Source organism: Ooceraea biroi, chromosome 10, assembly GCF_003672135.1.
Source record: "Ooceraea biroi isolate clonal line C1 chromosome 10, Obir_v5.4, whole genome shotgun sequence".
Taxonomy (NCBI): Eukaryota; Metazoa; Arthropoda; class Insecta; order Hymenoptera; family Formicidae; genus Ooceraea; species Ooceraea biroi.
In genome coordinates this window covers 7,742,127-7,758,397 of record NC_039515.1, presented here as the reverse complement: position 1 = coordinate 7,758,397, position 16,271 = coordinate 7,742,127, and the positions used below count along the sequence as shown (strand labels likewise).

Genomic DNA, 16,271 nt, shown 5'->3' with positions numbered 1-16,271 from the left:
GGCTTAGGCGTATTTTCCATCGAAATGCTTATAAATTTACCGGGTGCCACACCTCGGTACATCATCCCGATACCGTCACCCCGCGATTCCCACGGGAATTCTTGCAGGTCTCTGCCGCGTGACCTAAAAATGCCATCTTTCCTTGAACGTTAACGTCAATGAGAATTTTCCTTTGCGGTATCTGATTCGCGCATTTGCAGTGATGATAAATAAACGAAGAGCAGCTGGCGTCACGTAAAATTCTCTTAATTATCATCTCTTAACTCGCGCGCCCGCCGTTAATCACCGTCACGCGTATCCCTGCGGAATTAATCGTCGATTAATCAACCTTTACTCGCGTCGCACCGTCGTCGTAAAGCGCGTTTGCTCGCACTAGGTTCGTACGAATGAAGTTCGGTAAACCACGTTATACCATCTAGCGACGATGGACTTACCCCGCTTCTCGTTCATGGCGACTGCGAAATCTCGGCTGCGGTACCCTGCGTATCGCATTATAAACGCATCGCGACGCACGTAATCGTGTGGACTGCACGTGCAAAGTGACCTATGTGCCAAAAGCATTCTTGGATACTGATGATATTATTGGACGCTGTCTAAAATTAAAGCAACAGTCATGTATATGAACAGGACGTACGTTTTGATATTTACATAACAAATATATTTTACACAGTTTATTAGTTTATGCGTGTGCAATGATGAATGTATCATGTTTGTGCATGCATCTCCGAAATAAATAAATAAAGTTATTACCTCTGTGAAGTTGGCCCCCCTTCTTCACAATTTGAAAAAAATAAGCACAGTTCTGATTGCCCCCCGAAGAGTTCTAGAGTTCTCAGTCCTTGTTAGAAAGAGTTCTGCCATTTAAAGTAACGAAAACACCATTTGAAACACCGGGGGGGCTAACTTCACGAAACTGAAAATTCAAACGGCTATAACTTTTTTATTTTTAATTTTAGCGCTTTGAACCTTAAGAATAATTTGTAGAACTCTTCGGGGGGCCATCAGAACTCTCAATAGAACTCCGGATTTCCCAAAAGAATTTCGAACCCAGAACTTTCAAAGTGCCAGAACTTTTTTGTTTTCGATTTCAGAGCATTGGTTCTTAAAGATAATCGGTAGAACTCTCCTGGGAGCTACCAGAATTCTCAACAGAACTGCGCAATTATTAAAAACATTTTCGACCTGTGGGACTTAGAAATTTTCGGACTCTGCAACTTCGAGTAGCCAGAACTTTTTTGTTTTCGACTTGAGCGCATCGAGTATTAAGAATAATCGTTAGAACTCTTCGGGGGGCTAACAGAACTGTCAACAGAACTGCGGAATTATTAAAAAAAGTTTCGACCGAAAATTTCTAAGTCCCGCAGGTCGAAAATTTTGAAGAAGGGTGGCCAACTTCGCAGAGGTAAAGTTATTAATTGATAGAACTGATTGAACGAAAGGAATACTTTGGAGAAAAAATAAATAAACAGATAGTTGAATCTAGAATATATGGCGCGCAATGGCCACACTTAATTCTAATGCCAGGAGCGTGTTTTATGCAATGAGACTCTATGCAATTGAATGCGTCAGGGGTGCACGATGACGCGCGCTGCGCCCTGACCTTACGCACACACGCGCTAATGAGAGCGCACACGTTACATTGTATAACGTTTTAACAATCCACCGCCGCTCCGGTGGGTGTCGACGACGGTATATGTCTCCTACACTTTAATGAGAATTGATGTTTCCGACGATTACGCTTAATATGGCCTTCTTCCTCACCATAAGGCGGAAATCATCTTATACTTGCGCACGTCCGTCTCCAAATCAAGATTCAAAATTGTCAGCTAATGATTATCGAAATACGTTATTTACACGAAAATGCTGAACTTGTTGTAGACATAGGAACGTGTTTTTTCGCAAACTTTAGTGAGAATGATTAAACCATGAAGATAATAAAAGAGCTATACAATGTATAGCAATGAAATAATTCGAAGATAATAATAATTTTATATTTATAATGCACATATAATGATATCTTTAATTTCTGCATAATTATAGTTTTAATCTTATATTCTTTAATGCACACATCCGCTTTTTATTATTGGTATTATACAACTTGATTCATAGATGAATAATATTATTCATGATCAGAATTATGAAGACACGTGGTGAATAAATAAGAAACTTTATAGTATTGTACACTTTTAATTTGTTCAAACTGTACATTTGAACTCGCGTATATTTCGCATTAGTGTCAATAATTCGAGGGTCATGCTCGTACGCTCGATCTAAGATCGGTCACTCATCGTAATCGAATATGCATGAGACTACGGAGCGCTAACGTGAAAATGACAAATGGTCGGACAATTTTACGGCGCATACCAAACTTGTTTAAGTGCGTGTCGTGGTCGATTAAAACGGTTAGAAAAGGAAGAAAAAAGCATTGTGCGTTAGGAATATTCCGTGTAATGTAGACGTTTATTATCAAATCGAGAAAATAACTGTCAGCTATATTTAAGGAAATATGTAATAAAATAAGGTAACGTTTTAATACAACATACTAATATTTTATATCTCACGGAAGACATTTACAGTATATGAAACTTTTCAAATATATATTATTTATTACTATCATAAATGTGTAATTACTCATTACTCATTTTACTAATATTATACAGGGTGTCCCGGGTTTTAACCGACAAACTGCGGGAGCATATTCTACTAGTGGAAATAAGAAAAAATTCTTATATCGAGTTTGCTTAGAAATGCTTTCTTACAAAGTTATAAACCAATATTGAAAAGAAATATCAGATAAGTAACAACGGAACATAGTGTAGAATTTGGAAGGTCGATTTGGAAGCTCTAAGACACCGACGATTTTTATTTATGGGGAACTTTAAAAAATAAAGTTTACAGTACAGAAGTAATCTCGCTTGAAGATTTAAAGCAACGAATTACTAATTCATTTACTGAGATGCAACAAAATTTTCAGGAATGTCGTACCGTAACAAATTCTGTACTACGTCGATGTCTAGTTTGTATCGATGTGCAAGGACAACATTTTGAAATGCGTCACTAAATCATTGCGTAGATAATTTTTATTTTTGTGAAAAAATCCGTTGTTACTTATCTGATATTTCTTTTCAATATTGGTTTATAACTTTGTAATAAAGCATTTCTAAGCAAACTCGATATAAGAATTTTTTCTTATTTCCACTAGTAGAATATGCTCCCGCAGTTTGTCGGTTAAAACCCGGGACACTCTGTATAATATGATGAAAAATATTCTAGTTGGAGAATATAAATCAACATCTTTTTAAAGGTGCACGATGGGTTTTTTCTCGAATAGTTTTAATGTATTTTTAATGTATAATCTTTTTGATGTTTATAGCAGAAGAATATTTAGGAAAACCTAGATCGCGGTCGTCGTATGTGCAACAAACGACTCGATGAAGACGCGGGGTACGCACACGATTAATTTCAGTTGCCGCCGGCGTTCCCTCGCGAGATTAATTATTTCCGGGACCCATTAGCGCCGCGTACTTTGTCGACGAGGTAATAATGGTGTAAAACACGCGCGCGATCCCGGGACCGATAAAGCACGATAACAAGGTCTTGCGGATCAAATAATAGCCCATCAGGCGAAGTTAGAATTGATTTTGCAAATTGTAACGCTGTGATTTAATCAGAACGTGACTATGTATAATCGTCACTTTATTCCTCACAAATCAGATTTCATCAAATTCGGATTGATTGTCAAATATTCTTTACGAGTATTTAAGAAAACAGATATCATGATTGAATATCTTAATAATATTAGAGTGCAATATTATTCTTTTCTATTTATGTATTTTATTTAATTCTCTATTTAAAAAGAAAACTGTCTTTAATTAAATTAAAAAAATGATATATCGGCAGTTTAATAATTACAAAAGCAAATATATCTAGATCTAGTTGCTCTGAGCAAGAAGAGTTTAAATCATTTCTAAAAGGATAAGAGAGTATTGCTCTCCGTGTAGTAAGGGATGCCCACATCCTTCGCGAACACCTGATTCGTGTATCCATCATCCCTTTGTCCCTCTAGGCTTCGTCGAACTCCCACGACGATTTAACTTACGAATTAATCAAGGCGCAGGAGTGACGCTTCGCCCTCCCCCGACGTGTACTCATTATTCTTCCTCGTTCCTTCAGCTAGACAAATGGCGGCAGTTAATTAACGAGCGAGTTACGGCGTATCTCTCGCGAGCGGCAAAAGGCGACTCGTGTAACGAGTACGAGGCTCTCTCGCGAATTTTATTGCGCACACTGAGCGCGCCTTTGTTTAATATCCGCGGCATTGTGTAACGTCGTCAAATATGTGCGCCCCGACACATTAATTTTACGCGCTGCACATTTTTCGAGTCGAAACGACGACGTTCAATGCAAGTCCTGCGAAAACCCAACGAGAAGCGCCCCGAAGCGCCTTTGTGCGATGAGAAAGCACGCTTTGATTCGCTTGTCCGATCCTAAAGCATTTGTACGATACTTTAATTAATTGAGAGTTTAGTTAAAACGTTTGGTCATGGTATCACAAAGCCTATGTTAATATTAATTGTTGTTGCTATTATATTGTCATGTTATTTCGTCTTACGATTCTTTTTCCTTGCATCTTCCGACATTTCAAAACGAGATTCATTTAATCGTGATATTTGTTCCGTCTTGAGCGACACCATGAAAAGCATGAGTCACATCCGCGATTATCGTGCGATGCACGTTTGACACGATTTGTGTCGTACACGCCTGACGAAACGAGGAAAGTTCCGCGGGTCTGTACCGAGAATTCCCCCATGAAGTTGATCCGAGGTAAAGAAAGCAAACCGGATGTGCATACAAACGAGTAAGCGTTGGCGATGCACTCGTGCTCTTACGGTACTTTCGCGAGAATAATAATTACGGAAGCGAAAAACATCTAAGATAATACTTGAGATAGCAGGAAACAATTTCTTTTTTGATAAAGCTCATGCAGTATATAAAAGTATTAAAATGTAAAATGCACTCGCCAGTTATGAAAAGAACAGATTGCTTGAATAAAATGATAATATATACGAGTGAAATTTTTAACGAAGCCATCTAGAAAAAATGTAATAACTCGTAATATTTCTCTGTAATTTTTTGAGAAACTTTAATCCGCCGATTTGAAGCAAGATCTGCCTGATATTAAACGCAGAACAAGATTTCTTGTTGCTCGTGTCTTTTTTTCTGAGACATAACTTGTGAAGGCTTCCAAGATCATATCTCATAATGCAATCGTGTACGACTTAAAGATCGTCAGTTTGCGTTTTTGTTAAGCAGAGCTCCACGTCAAATTGACCAAAGTATCCACAATGATGATAAAAGAGATGCAGGAACTCTGTGGACAATCTGCGTAATCGCCTTTTCTGATCTTGAGAACGCACTTCGCCTGGCGCCACTCATAACTTCCAGACAGCCCGTTACGTAAACGCGGTAACTCAAGATCGCATTATTAACGGGCAGTATTAGCAATGAATCATTTCGCGAGGTTTTTATGAGAGCGCGTGGGCGTTCCTCAGTGGCTTCGAGGCAGCGCGGTATCGCGAAATCGGTGCGAGAACGAGATTAATAATTTTATTGTTTCCACGAACGTGTCTCTCTGATCGAGAGGTGACATCTGCGCGATGCCGATGAAATTAGTGCATGTAGGCGGCTGCGCGAGATCGCAGAAATTTGCATCTCTCGTGAGTGGGCGAACGATATTTTGAAAAAATAAGTGTCTGCTATGCACCGTGGGAACTGAAATGCAATCTGCAGCGCGATTCTGACAAAACGCCAGTATTTTACAAAGAACTGTGATGCTTTCCCACTTTTTAAGGACGATCTTGAAAATGTCCTCTAGAGACGGAGACAATCTACATTTGACTTGATTTATTTTACTTATTTATTCGCAACTGATTATTCATGATTGTGCAGTTTACTATTAGGAGTGTGATTTAGTTTTGAGGGTTTTGCAACAGATGGCTGTAGTGTCAGTTTGTTCCAATAGCTGTTTCCGATAACTGTTCTTTCTTACAGTCTTGACATTATCCATGACATTTAGTAGCATTATAGCAATAGATGCAATAACAGTCGTGTTTATATCATCGTAAAAATGCAACTTCCGAAAGAGCATTTTCGACATGCGTTGCTTTTGTTTTTTAATCAAAACAAAACTGCGGCTGACGGTTATAGAATTCTTGTCGAAACTTATGGTGATTCTGCCCCATCAATTAAGACGCGTGAATACTGGTTTAGACGCTTTAAAAGTGGTCATACTGATGTGAAGGACAAAGAACGCTCGGGACAACCAAGAAAGCTTGAAAATGCAGATTTGCAAGCATTATTGCACGAAAATCCAACACAATCCACTTCAGAACTTGCCAGAGCATTAAATGTTGATCGTACAACAGTTACCAAACATTTACATGAAATGGGAAAAATTCAGAAAGAAGGGAAATGGGTTCGACATCAATTATCGGAAAGTGCCATTTGAACATTTGCATTTCGTTGATCGCCAGGCAAAAAAAGAAGAGTCTTTTGTCTCGGATTGTTACTGGGGATGAAAAGTGGATCTATTTTGATAATCCGAAACGCAGAAAATCATGGGTGGATCCAGGCGAACCATCAACATCCACTCCGAGACGCAATATTCACGGTTCAAAAGTAATGCTCTGTATTTGGTGGGATAGTGTACTATGAGCTGTTAAATCCGCACGAGACTGTCACGGCTGATCGTTATCGACACCAATTGTACAAGTCGAAGCAAGCATTGGACCAAAGACGACCACCAATTGCGAGTAAACGACGGAAAGTGATTCTTCTTCGTGACAACGCTCGACCTGACGTTGCGTTATCAGTGAAACGAACACTATTAGAGCTTGAATGGGAAGTCTCACCGCACCCCGCGTATTCTCCATGCGATTATTATTTGTTCCGGTGGATGCAACACGCTTTAGAGGATACACACTTTCATAATTTGGAAGAAGCGCGAAAATTCGTCGACGAATGGATCAACTGAAAAGAAGAGTGATTTTATCGTGGTGGAATCCATCTCTTGCCAGAAAGATGGGAAAAAGTTATAGAAAAGGAAGGAAAATATTTTGATTAAGGTATTCATTCATTATCATATTTAAATACATGCGTTTTTGAGCAAAAAAACCCTCAAAACTAAATCACACCCCTAATACATCTTTTTAAATTTGACTTAAGGCAATACGTTTTTCCATTTATTTCAGACTCTATCCAATTTATAGTTGATAGTTAAAATTTTTTCTAATTTATTAATACTCAAATAAATGAAATTTCTGGGGGATATGTTTCATGTATCTTTATTTTCGCTCCATCTCCGCTCATATGGAAAATACTTCAATCATGCATCCGATATGAGATAGCGTCAATGCTTCGTAGTGAGAGCGGCACGGGAAAGCAGCGTTGCGCAAGAAAACTGCGACGAGATAAGCGTCACTTTCGTTCGGTCTTACGCACTCGTCGAGCAGAGCTGGCCGACACCAGACTTTCCCGGCGGTCTTAATGACCGATGCAAATGCGCCTTCATTAGGCCTCGTTGGGCTCGTTTCGCTACTATTTGTCTTTATAGCTTCTCCGCGGTATCGTCGTGGTCCCGTTTGCATAAAGTCACGTCGCGTCGTAGTGCAGACGATTTTTTTCGACTGCGACTGCGGAACAATGCGGCGCTCAATGAGATCGTAAACGCTCGTGCGAGGCGCGATCGTTAGCTTGATAAATGCACTTAGAATCCCGCAGTTTTCTTCCCTCTTTGTGCCTTCTCTCATTGTTAATCCAGTATCATTATTATGTTGATACTGACAAATCATCTGCTCGAGGACACATGAATCTCGCCGCGAGCTGCGACGATGCTAAGCTTGTACAAGTACATTCCGTCTTATTATTTATTTGTTAATTCAAATATCGTATTTGGAAAGTGAAAATTTAGAATAAAATTGGAAAGATATAGAATATCTTTATTTAAATTTGTTGCAAGTAGAAGTGAAATGAAAAATAACAAATTTTGTGAGATGTTTGTTTTTAACTTGAAAATTACATGTTACAATAATTTTTTTATCTCCCACTTTTTGATCGACCGGCTGTAGATCGATTCGGTGTTCTTAATCGTATTGTTTAGTGAACATTGCCTAATTCTTTAGGCAATTGTATTTTGCAAGTTCGACTCATTTCTGCAACTGTATCACGACTGTCAAACATACTACGCGCGTGCAGATGAACTCAATTGACCCCAGAAGGTTTCTCACAACACGGCAAATTCCAGCTGCGGCTTTGATTCGTCAGCAAACCGGAATCTTGAAGACGGTAGTCGACGAACCCGCGCGTGATCGAAATGTGCTGTCCTGTGAGAAACAGAATTTAGTCTTGATCGTCGTGCTTGGTCGCACAGTACGGCTCGTGTTTTGTTATCGGGCTCTGCAAAAAGAACTGAAGAATCGATGGCGCAATATTCGGCGGCACGTGTAACGACCTCAATTGACATCGCTTAAGTTATAAAACTTCCGTGCTTTACTCTGATAATTTGTTTAAAATAGACATGATCGAAGAGGAGAAACGACGGAATGAAATGATAAATTACACCAATGTTACATGTCATGATGATCCGTAATCATGACGTAAAAATCCAAAATATGTCTCAATAAAATTTTGACAGGATCTTCTTTAACATTCAAGGTGAAATATCACTGTCCTTTTATCTTAATTCTTTCTGTTGAATCACGTTGGATTCAAGTTACTGAGATTAATCACACGATATTGACAATTGAAAAATTATATTCTCTGATTAATGTCACCTGCAACGCATGATTCGATAAAATGTTTCAATAAAATTTCTAGCATTCTTTGATTTTCTGTTTATCATAATTTTATCTCACTTTTTAATCAAACATAATTTATGATCGACCATTTTAATCTGAAAACCACATACAATATCTGTCAAACAAAAACAGACAATTAACGACTGTTACTTCCTCGCGGTCGCATCTTCGCCGCTATTTTTATCGCACTTATTATCCTCGCTGGTACGAGTGAAGCGGCGTGATTCGCGGTTGCAATTTTTCACTCAGATCTCGCCGCTCTTCCGGTCGCAGGGAGGATGATGTCACAGCGAATGGCGCCTGTCTCGGTCCCGCGAAATTGCGGGAGCATTTCTGGAAGCGATATGAGTAACAGTAATACCGCCGATTCGATCATGCTCCTCGTGAATCATCGTCATTCCGCCGACAGGCACGACGATGGAATCGTGAAATCACCATTGGATCGCTCCCATGAAAGGCACACCCTTTTCCTACGTGCCAACGAGTGCTTATTTTTCTTCTCCTTTCTTTGCTTTTTAAATCTCGTCTTGTTTAAAAATCCAGAAAATCGTATCAGACGCAACGGGACGACCATTTCTGCGAAAAGTGGCGGGGGATCGCGCATCTCTTATTTCATGACTCATGCACTCGAACGCTCTCCGGGGAAGAAGCTGGATGTGTCGAGAGCTGTCTCGCGCGATCTCGCCCGGGACTAATTATCGCGGCTGGACGTGAATTAGGGACGTAAACCTAAACGACGTCGCCGCCGTCTCCGTCGCCGTGGTCATAAGAGCGCGGAGCCACTGCTGACACTATCGGCGCCCCCGATCTCTCGTCTGCTCAACCCGCGCGAGGAAACATATCTCCGTCGCCTATTCTTCAAGAGGCAAACGCGGCCGCGCTCATCGTTATCGCTTCGCGCGTCGCTCAAGCTGAGCATCACCCCGACCGATCCGCAGCCGCGTGCAAGATTGGCGCGGCCAGCTTAATTGTTTACGATAACTGCATCGACAAAGCCGCTGCAGGGACACGATGCACATTTCGACCTCGCCCCGGCCGATTCAGATCGCTATCTACACTCGCGTCGTCCTTCATCCCAAAGTTTGCTCTCGCGAGTGACACTTCACGCGGTTGCCGCTCATCCTTTCTGCTCGAGGTTAACGCACGCGGAAGGTAATCGCGGCATCATGAGGAAAGCCGCCGGACCCGGGATCCTGCAACTCGACGTGAGCACCGACGAGGAATGGCAACAGCTGCTGAGCCATCCGGGCCTGATCGTCGTGGACGTGTACTCGGATTGGAGTGGACCGTGTGCCGCCATGGCGAGCACCCTGAGGAAGATCAAGATCGAAGCTGGCGACACGGTGGAGTACGCGATCGCGCGCAACGACGACATCGCCGATCTGCAGAGATTCCGAGGCCGTAGCGAGCCCGCTTGGATGTTCCTGCAGGACGGCAAGATGGTAAACCTGATGTTCGGTGCGCACTGCCCGCGTCTGCGGAAGCTGCTGATGGACGAGATAAAGAGGGTGCAGCAAGCGGAGGCGCCCAAGTGGCGGCTGAATGTTCACGAGCGGGCGCCTGAGGAGGAAGTGCGCTGGCAGAAGCAGGAGGCTGTCAGGTGATCGAGGAAGGATCGATACCTCGAACTCGTAAAATGAAAATGTTCCTGATGCGCGGATTTAATTAATGATGTTTCGATCAAGGAAAAAGTTAGCGGCGATTAAATACTTTGTGGAGAAAGTTGAAGCGTTATTATTATACTTGCTTAAAACGATAAATTAATTAATCAACAATATTATATTATATCGTGACGATGATAGCTTGATAAAGTGCAGCGCGACTATGTCCTTTGACTGCATCGCATTTTAAATCTTATACGCGAATATTTTCGCTCGCGCTATCGGAGATTTTACTCGCAGCGATCTCGCGATGCCGCCGCGCAGCTAATAAAGCGTGGTCGCTCGGCGGAGAAAGAAATCGCGTACATAATTCAGGCAAAAAACGCTTTCGGTGAAAAAGGCGGGCGCTGGAGGAGGCGAGACGCGCGAAGGAAGAGGCCGAGAGGTTGGAGAAATACGAGCGGTTCATGGAGTACATGGTGGTCGAGCTGTGCGAGGAAACGGCGTTGGTGCTTTATCCATGGGTCTTCAAGGACGAGCGCGGCAGGCCGCGAGACAAGCTGCAGAGTCCACCGTACAAGGAGCTCGTGCAGGACCTCTTCAGACAGTGCTTCGACGTGCAGGAGGAGGCACGAATTCAGCTCAACGAGGACATGATCGAAAGGATGTTCGTCGAGAGTGGCGTCAAAATCACCGACGAGCTGATAAAAGGTCTACTATCCGAGATAAGACTCGCAGGATCGAAGAGAACCGCGCGTTCTGCCTGATAAATCCAACTGACTCGCTAACTGTAACATCGTGACATAATATGTCGTAACATTAATAACTTAGAGGAAAGTCCCCGATTATGAGATACCATATCGATTTTGCCGAATGTAAGGAAATCTATAGGCAGAATTTAAAAATGTAATACGTTCTCTTGAAGAGAATTTAATAAGCTTTAGGTTGGTAAAATGAAAAATCTAATATAAATATTATTTTTTCTGAAAATTAAAAAAATTTGAAAAAAGAGCTTTACGCAGGATCGAGAAAGTGTGCTTCTAATATAAGATACCTCGAGAAATCGGTGTTAAAAGCGCAAAATACATCAGTATTGCAATTAAAAAACTTTAGTAGATAGTTTTATAAAAATACTGCTGCCACAGCCTTCGTCAAATCTTCACGATTCCACTGTCGACGCTTCCTCGTATCTCTAACCTCCATAGTCAGATTCTATAAAAATTAAATACACAAAAATTCGTAATATAAATTCGTATTAACTTTTCTTTAACCTTAACGTAGTATTTTCTTTCTTTTTATTACACTACATAATCTTCATATTCGAGCAATAATGATCTCATATTAAGAGTACCCTGAATATCTCATTATACGAGCCACGCGCCTAGCGGTTCCGCGATCATGAAATCTAACTTCTACAATTAAGCAATTCAACAAATCGCGTATTTTCCTGTTACTACGATTCTACTCTATCATTGCATACTGAATTTATTGCCAACCATTTCTTTATTATATAATAAACAAGGTTTAAAGACTTACCTCAAGTTCCTTTGACATGTTCACAATTTCACAAACCTTTTCTTGCAAAGGCTAAACGCAATAACGAACAATGAATTTTTCACTAAATACATTTTACACCAAGAGTAATAAGTTCATGGTGGAACTAACAGATGGTGCTCAATAGTTTAGCAGAAACCCCATTATCTCATATTAGGAGCATATCTCATAATAGGGGATTCTCCTCTACCTCTTTCGGACATATTGTCTTGAAATTTGATTGGATTCCGATTTGAAAAGGTCAGAGTAGAAAGCATCTTTATTTTGGAATGAAGAGAAATGAAAAGAAAAAGTCGAAAATTGTACGAACACGGTCTCTCTTCAGGATTGACCGACGGAAAGTGTATGGCGATGAGACTGAAGGGCAAGCCGCCGCATCCGGATTGGCCGGTGCGTTATCCGCACGAGTGCCCGAAACGGAGCGAGATGAAATGTCCGATTCGTACGATCGACGACGTCGAGAATTATCTTATCAGCATCATCATGAAGGAGCCGCCTCCTCTTCTGCAGACCGGCCCGGTGCCTATGATCAGACCGACGTACGACGCGCCTTACATGGAGAGGCATGTGTACGTGTACGAGCCGGACCCGGAAGTCGAGAGCGACGTGCGCCGCGAACATCCCGTCGCTTGGACACCTCCTCAGGTAGAGACGACCAGGTCCGAGAGGAATTAAGAATTAATTGCAAAACCGTTAGTCTTTATTAAATTAATCTCATATATTCGAAAACGAAAATAACACGGCATGTAGTTCTTAGAAATTTCTTGCACAAATTATCGCAATCGTTAAAATTTCTCCTTAAAATATTAATTTTATTGAAAGTAAGATAAGTTTATGATAAGTAAGAAATTACGATGCATTATGAATCTGACGAATGCGCTACGACGTGCATAGGCCCGAAGCAAGGTTCATGTCTTCAAGACTCTGTTTCCGGCTTACCTAGAAAAGGCTTATCCTTACGAGGAACCGGCACCTCCCGTGCCACTGTGTGCCTTCAAATTCGAGGCATCGAAATTCGGCGTCGTGCGAGACGCGTATGAGTTGCATCGCGACGCCATCGAGCACTTTGGCGTCTTCGAATTCGATCGACCACCTTACGCGAGACGTCTCGCGTCCTCGCCGGGAGATTTCGAGAAGAAGGTTTATTAATCCTTCTTTCTTTCTTGTAATTTAATGGCATAATTTATTCGAGAAAATCAGTCATCGTTTTTTAATTTGAGATACTATCGATAATTCTATCGATAAAGTTATGCGTCAAATTAAAAGCATCAATTTTTGATCGTAATTTAATAATGCAGCTTGTGGAAGGGAATTAAAAAATTATCGCGAATTAAAATTGCTTGTGTGAAAGGTGAAGTACAAAACCGGTATCGAGGTGTTCGTAGTAATAATTCGAAGAGTCAACGAAGAGGCTTTCCTAGCTTTCGCCGGCAACGAGCCGTTCTTCGTGACAGAAGTTGACGAGAAAGCTCAAGAGATGATAACGGAATATTTCCCTGAAGGAGCTGTGGATGTGATACCGTTAACACCAGATGAGAAAGAAGCACTTTATGCAGAAGAAGAAGAGTTTTATGAAGAGGAGGAAGAAGAAGAAGAATACGAAGAAAATGCCTATCCTTTCTACTGATATAAAATATTATTAATTAATTTATTATTCTTCTTATTACTTACTCCAAAACTATGGTTTAACATAATTATGTTAATGTGACAGATTAATGCTACCTAATAGAAATCGTTTTTCTGATAATCGATAAATGAAAATACAGATATCTATAAATTAAAAATTTAATCATTTTCAGTGACAATTAAAACTGAGAATTTAGATGGAATAAAGTTACAAAAGAAATACGAAAATTTTTACTATATGGAATGACTCGCATACCATACATTTGCATTTTCCACGTGTTTGGCAACGATGCTCGTTCGCTCGTTTTGCTTGGCACAGCATGTTTGCGTAAGTTGACGAAACATCAAACCACATCGTGGAAGTTATAAATGTAGCTATTTTGTTGTCAATTTTCATTTCGATTAAGCTGCACCGTATACTATAGTATTTTTTGCTATAGCAATAAAAGTATGCAGAAATACTAACATAAGTGCATCGATAAGGTTACATTGCGTTGCACTATTAAATAAACTTTCTTTGAGAGAGAAAGAGAGAGAGAGCATTATAATTAAAATTATTATTATATTATTAATATTATTACCAAACATAAAATGTAATTACGTTATTTTAATTTTATTTTTACGTAATTTATGTAATTTAATGTAATTAATATAACTTACTCTTTTTTATTCAAATACTAATTTAGAATATCTAATATCTAATGTGATTTTTAATTCTTTCAATTTCTCATTCACCATCATTTTTAATTTGATTTAATTTAACTCTTATGAAAACTTATACTATGCGATTAATTAAAAAAATGTGCACGTTGGAATTATATATTTATTAGCTAATTATCCACTTGACATAGAAATGCATTGCGCAAATTCGCAGATTATTTATATTTTACTGTTAACACCCATCATAACGTTATAAAGAGTAGTGTTTCTTGATATGAAAAACGTAATAAATTCTGAACTGTTCGCCATCCTTTCGCCAGGTCCTTGTTCGAGGAAAAAATCCCTCATATCGCCATCATTAATTACGATCAAATCGCTCGTAAATGCCGAGCGTCGCGCTTTTACGCAAGCTTCGCGCATAATCTTACAAATTCGATTGCACCAATAATGAATAAATCTCGCTTCGCAGCGAAATAATTCTCTTTGCAGTTAATGCTTAATGTCGCGATCCCGATTTCCGATTAATCCGACCGATAAACGTCGGCACTCATTTTCTATGATGAACATTAATGTGTTGTCCGTCGCTTTTACTGCCCTTCGCTCTCATGCGCCTTCTTTCTGAGAACGCATAAAACAATAAACTCACGGATTTGATCTCTAATAAAATCACGCTATAGAGCGCTATTTGCAGGAACGCGACGCTTGGATTGCGTGATCGATTCATTTCGCGTTTGCTCGCGTAAGTTTACGATTATTATTCTGCATTCGGATGCTTGTTCGCATCTATCGCGATTTATTATTTAATCACGATTACGCATTGCTGTTTGCAATTCATTTATTTCACTCTACATAAATACATTCTGCATTTTATTATTGTGTATATACATATTATTATCATGTTTGTTATGTTTATCTAGATCGTAAACATTCTCCGTCGATTATTGTTATTCGTTGATCCCTTTTAATGATACAAAGTAATTACGATTAACGCGGGCGATTTAATGAACAGTGCATTGCATAATCGAATGCCAGTATGTTCCCGCGATTTTCACGCGAATACAGTCAATCGAGATTCAATTAAATCGATCCTCGATTAAGATAATCCATCGAATTTACGCCACGATCAAATTTCGCGATCATTTTAATTAGTACAAGGTTCGTCCAACTGGCACAAGGGTTCATAGAACATTTTCCTAGAACACTTTGCTTTTTCATTTCTCACGCGGTTGATCACGCTGTCTTAGGAATTGTGAAAAGTGCAAGCGGAAATATTGTAAATTAACTCGCAAGCATAAATCCTGCGTCGGCTGTCAAGCTTGACAAGTCAGCCGAGAAGGGACAAAGCGTGTGCTTCTCGTTTGTTCTTTCTTTCTTTCTGCAATTCCATGGGACTGCCACCGCGTTATTTGCCGCGAGCAGTCAATTACTTAAACATTGGTGATTATTGCACAAGTATTACATAAGTAAACACAGAGATGGATCGACCAGGCGAGGGAGAGGTGGCGGGCGATGGAGGCAGGAAAAAAGGCGCAAATTACTGCCACCGGCAGCAATTCACATCCATCATGCACGTTACGTGCGATTAACCATCTTCTCGTCTCGGTTTCTCCATCCAGTTCCTTGCATTTGTCTCTCTTGTTTTGTGGCTACATCATTCCTCCGGGTTTCCGTTCGAGTAACACTCGACATCTCGTTCTACTTCTCTGATACTTAGTTGAACAGGAAATTATTTCTTCCGGAGAAATCTCCAAGAGGTTTGGTGCAGTGAGAAAAGAGAACAAATTGAGATCTGCGCGAATATATGCAACGAAATAATTATTAACATATGATACAACAAGAGAAAAAGAGAAAAGGGTAAGCTTCTCCATATAAACTCATTATACATTTATACAATCTTTTTACGACGTTTTTATTGAACTTGGAACATAGACGAAATTACAGGAAGAAAAGAAAAAAAATTATATTGTATATAATT

The 16,271-nt window shown here is 40.1% G+C and overlaps 2 protein-coding genes across 2 annotated transcripts in view; both read left to right on the top strand.

Moving 5' to 3' along the window:
- LOC105283746 (sterile alpha and TIR motif-containing protein 1) overlaps positions 1 to 16,271 on the top strand; it is a 101,716-nt gene that overhangs the window by 20,399 nt on the left and 65,046 nt on the right. The gene's annotated exons all lie outside the window — the stretch shown is intronic.
- On the top strand, positions 9,493 to 14,200 carry LOC113562737. Its single transcript, XM_026973073.1, has 5 exons — positions 9,493 to 10,455; positions 10,857 to 11,167; positions 12,336 to 12,655; positions 12,905 to 13,150; positions 13,362 to 14,200. Exons 1-5 carry the CDS (start codon positions 10,022 to 10,024, stop codon positions 13,635 to 13,637), a joined length of 1,587 nt encoding a protein of 528 aa, XP_026828874.1. The 5' UTR covers positions 9,493 to 10,021; the 3' UTR covers positions 13,638 to 14,200.

Coding starts and splice junctions, on each gene's coding strand:
- LOC113562737 (XM_026973073.1), top strand. CDS start 10,022: ATGAGGAAAGCCGCCGGACCCGGGATCCTGCAACTCGACGTGAGCACC. Junction 10,456..10,856: donor CAGAAGCAGGAGGCTGTCAG/GTGATCGAGGAA, acceptor TCGGTGAAAAAG/GCGGGCGCTGGAGGAGGCGA. Junction 13,151..13,361: donor CGGGAGATTTCGAGAAGAAG/GTTTATTAATCC, acceptor CTTGTGTGAAAG/GTGAAGTACAAAACCGGTAT.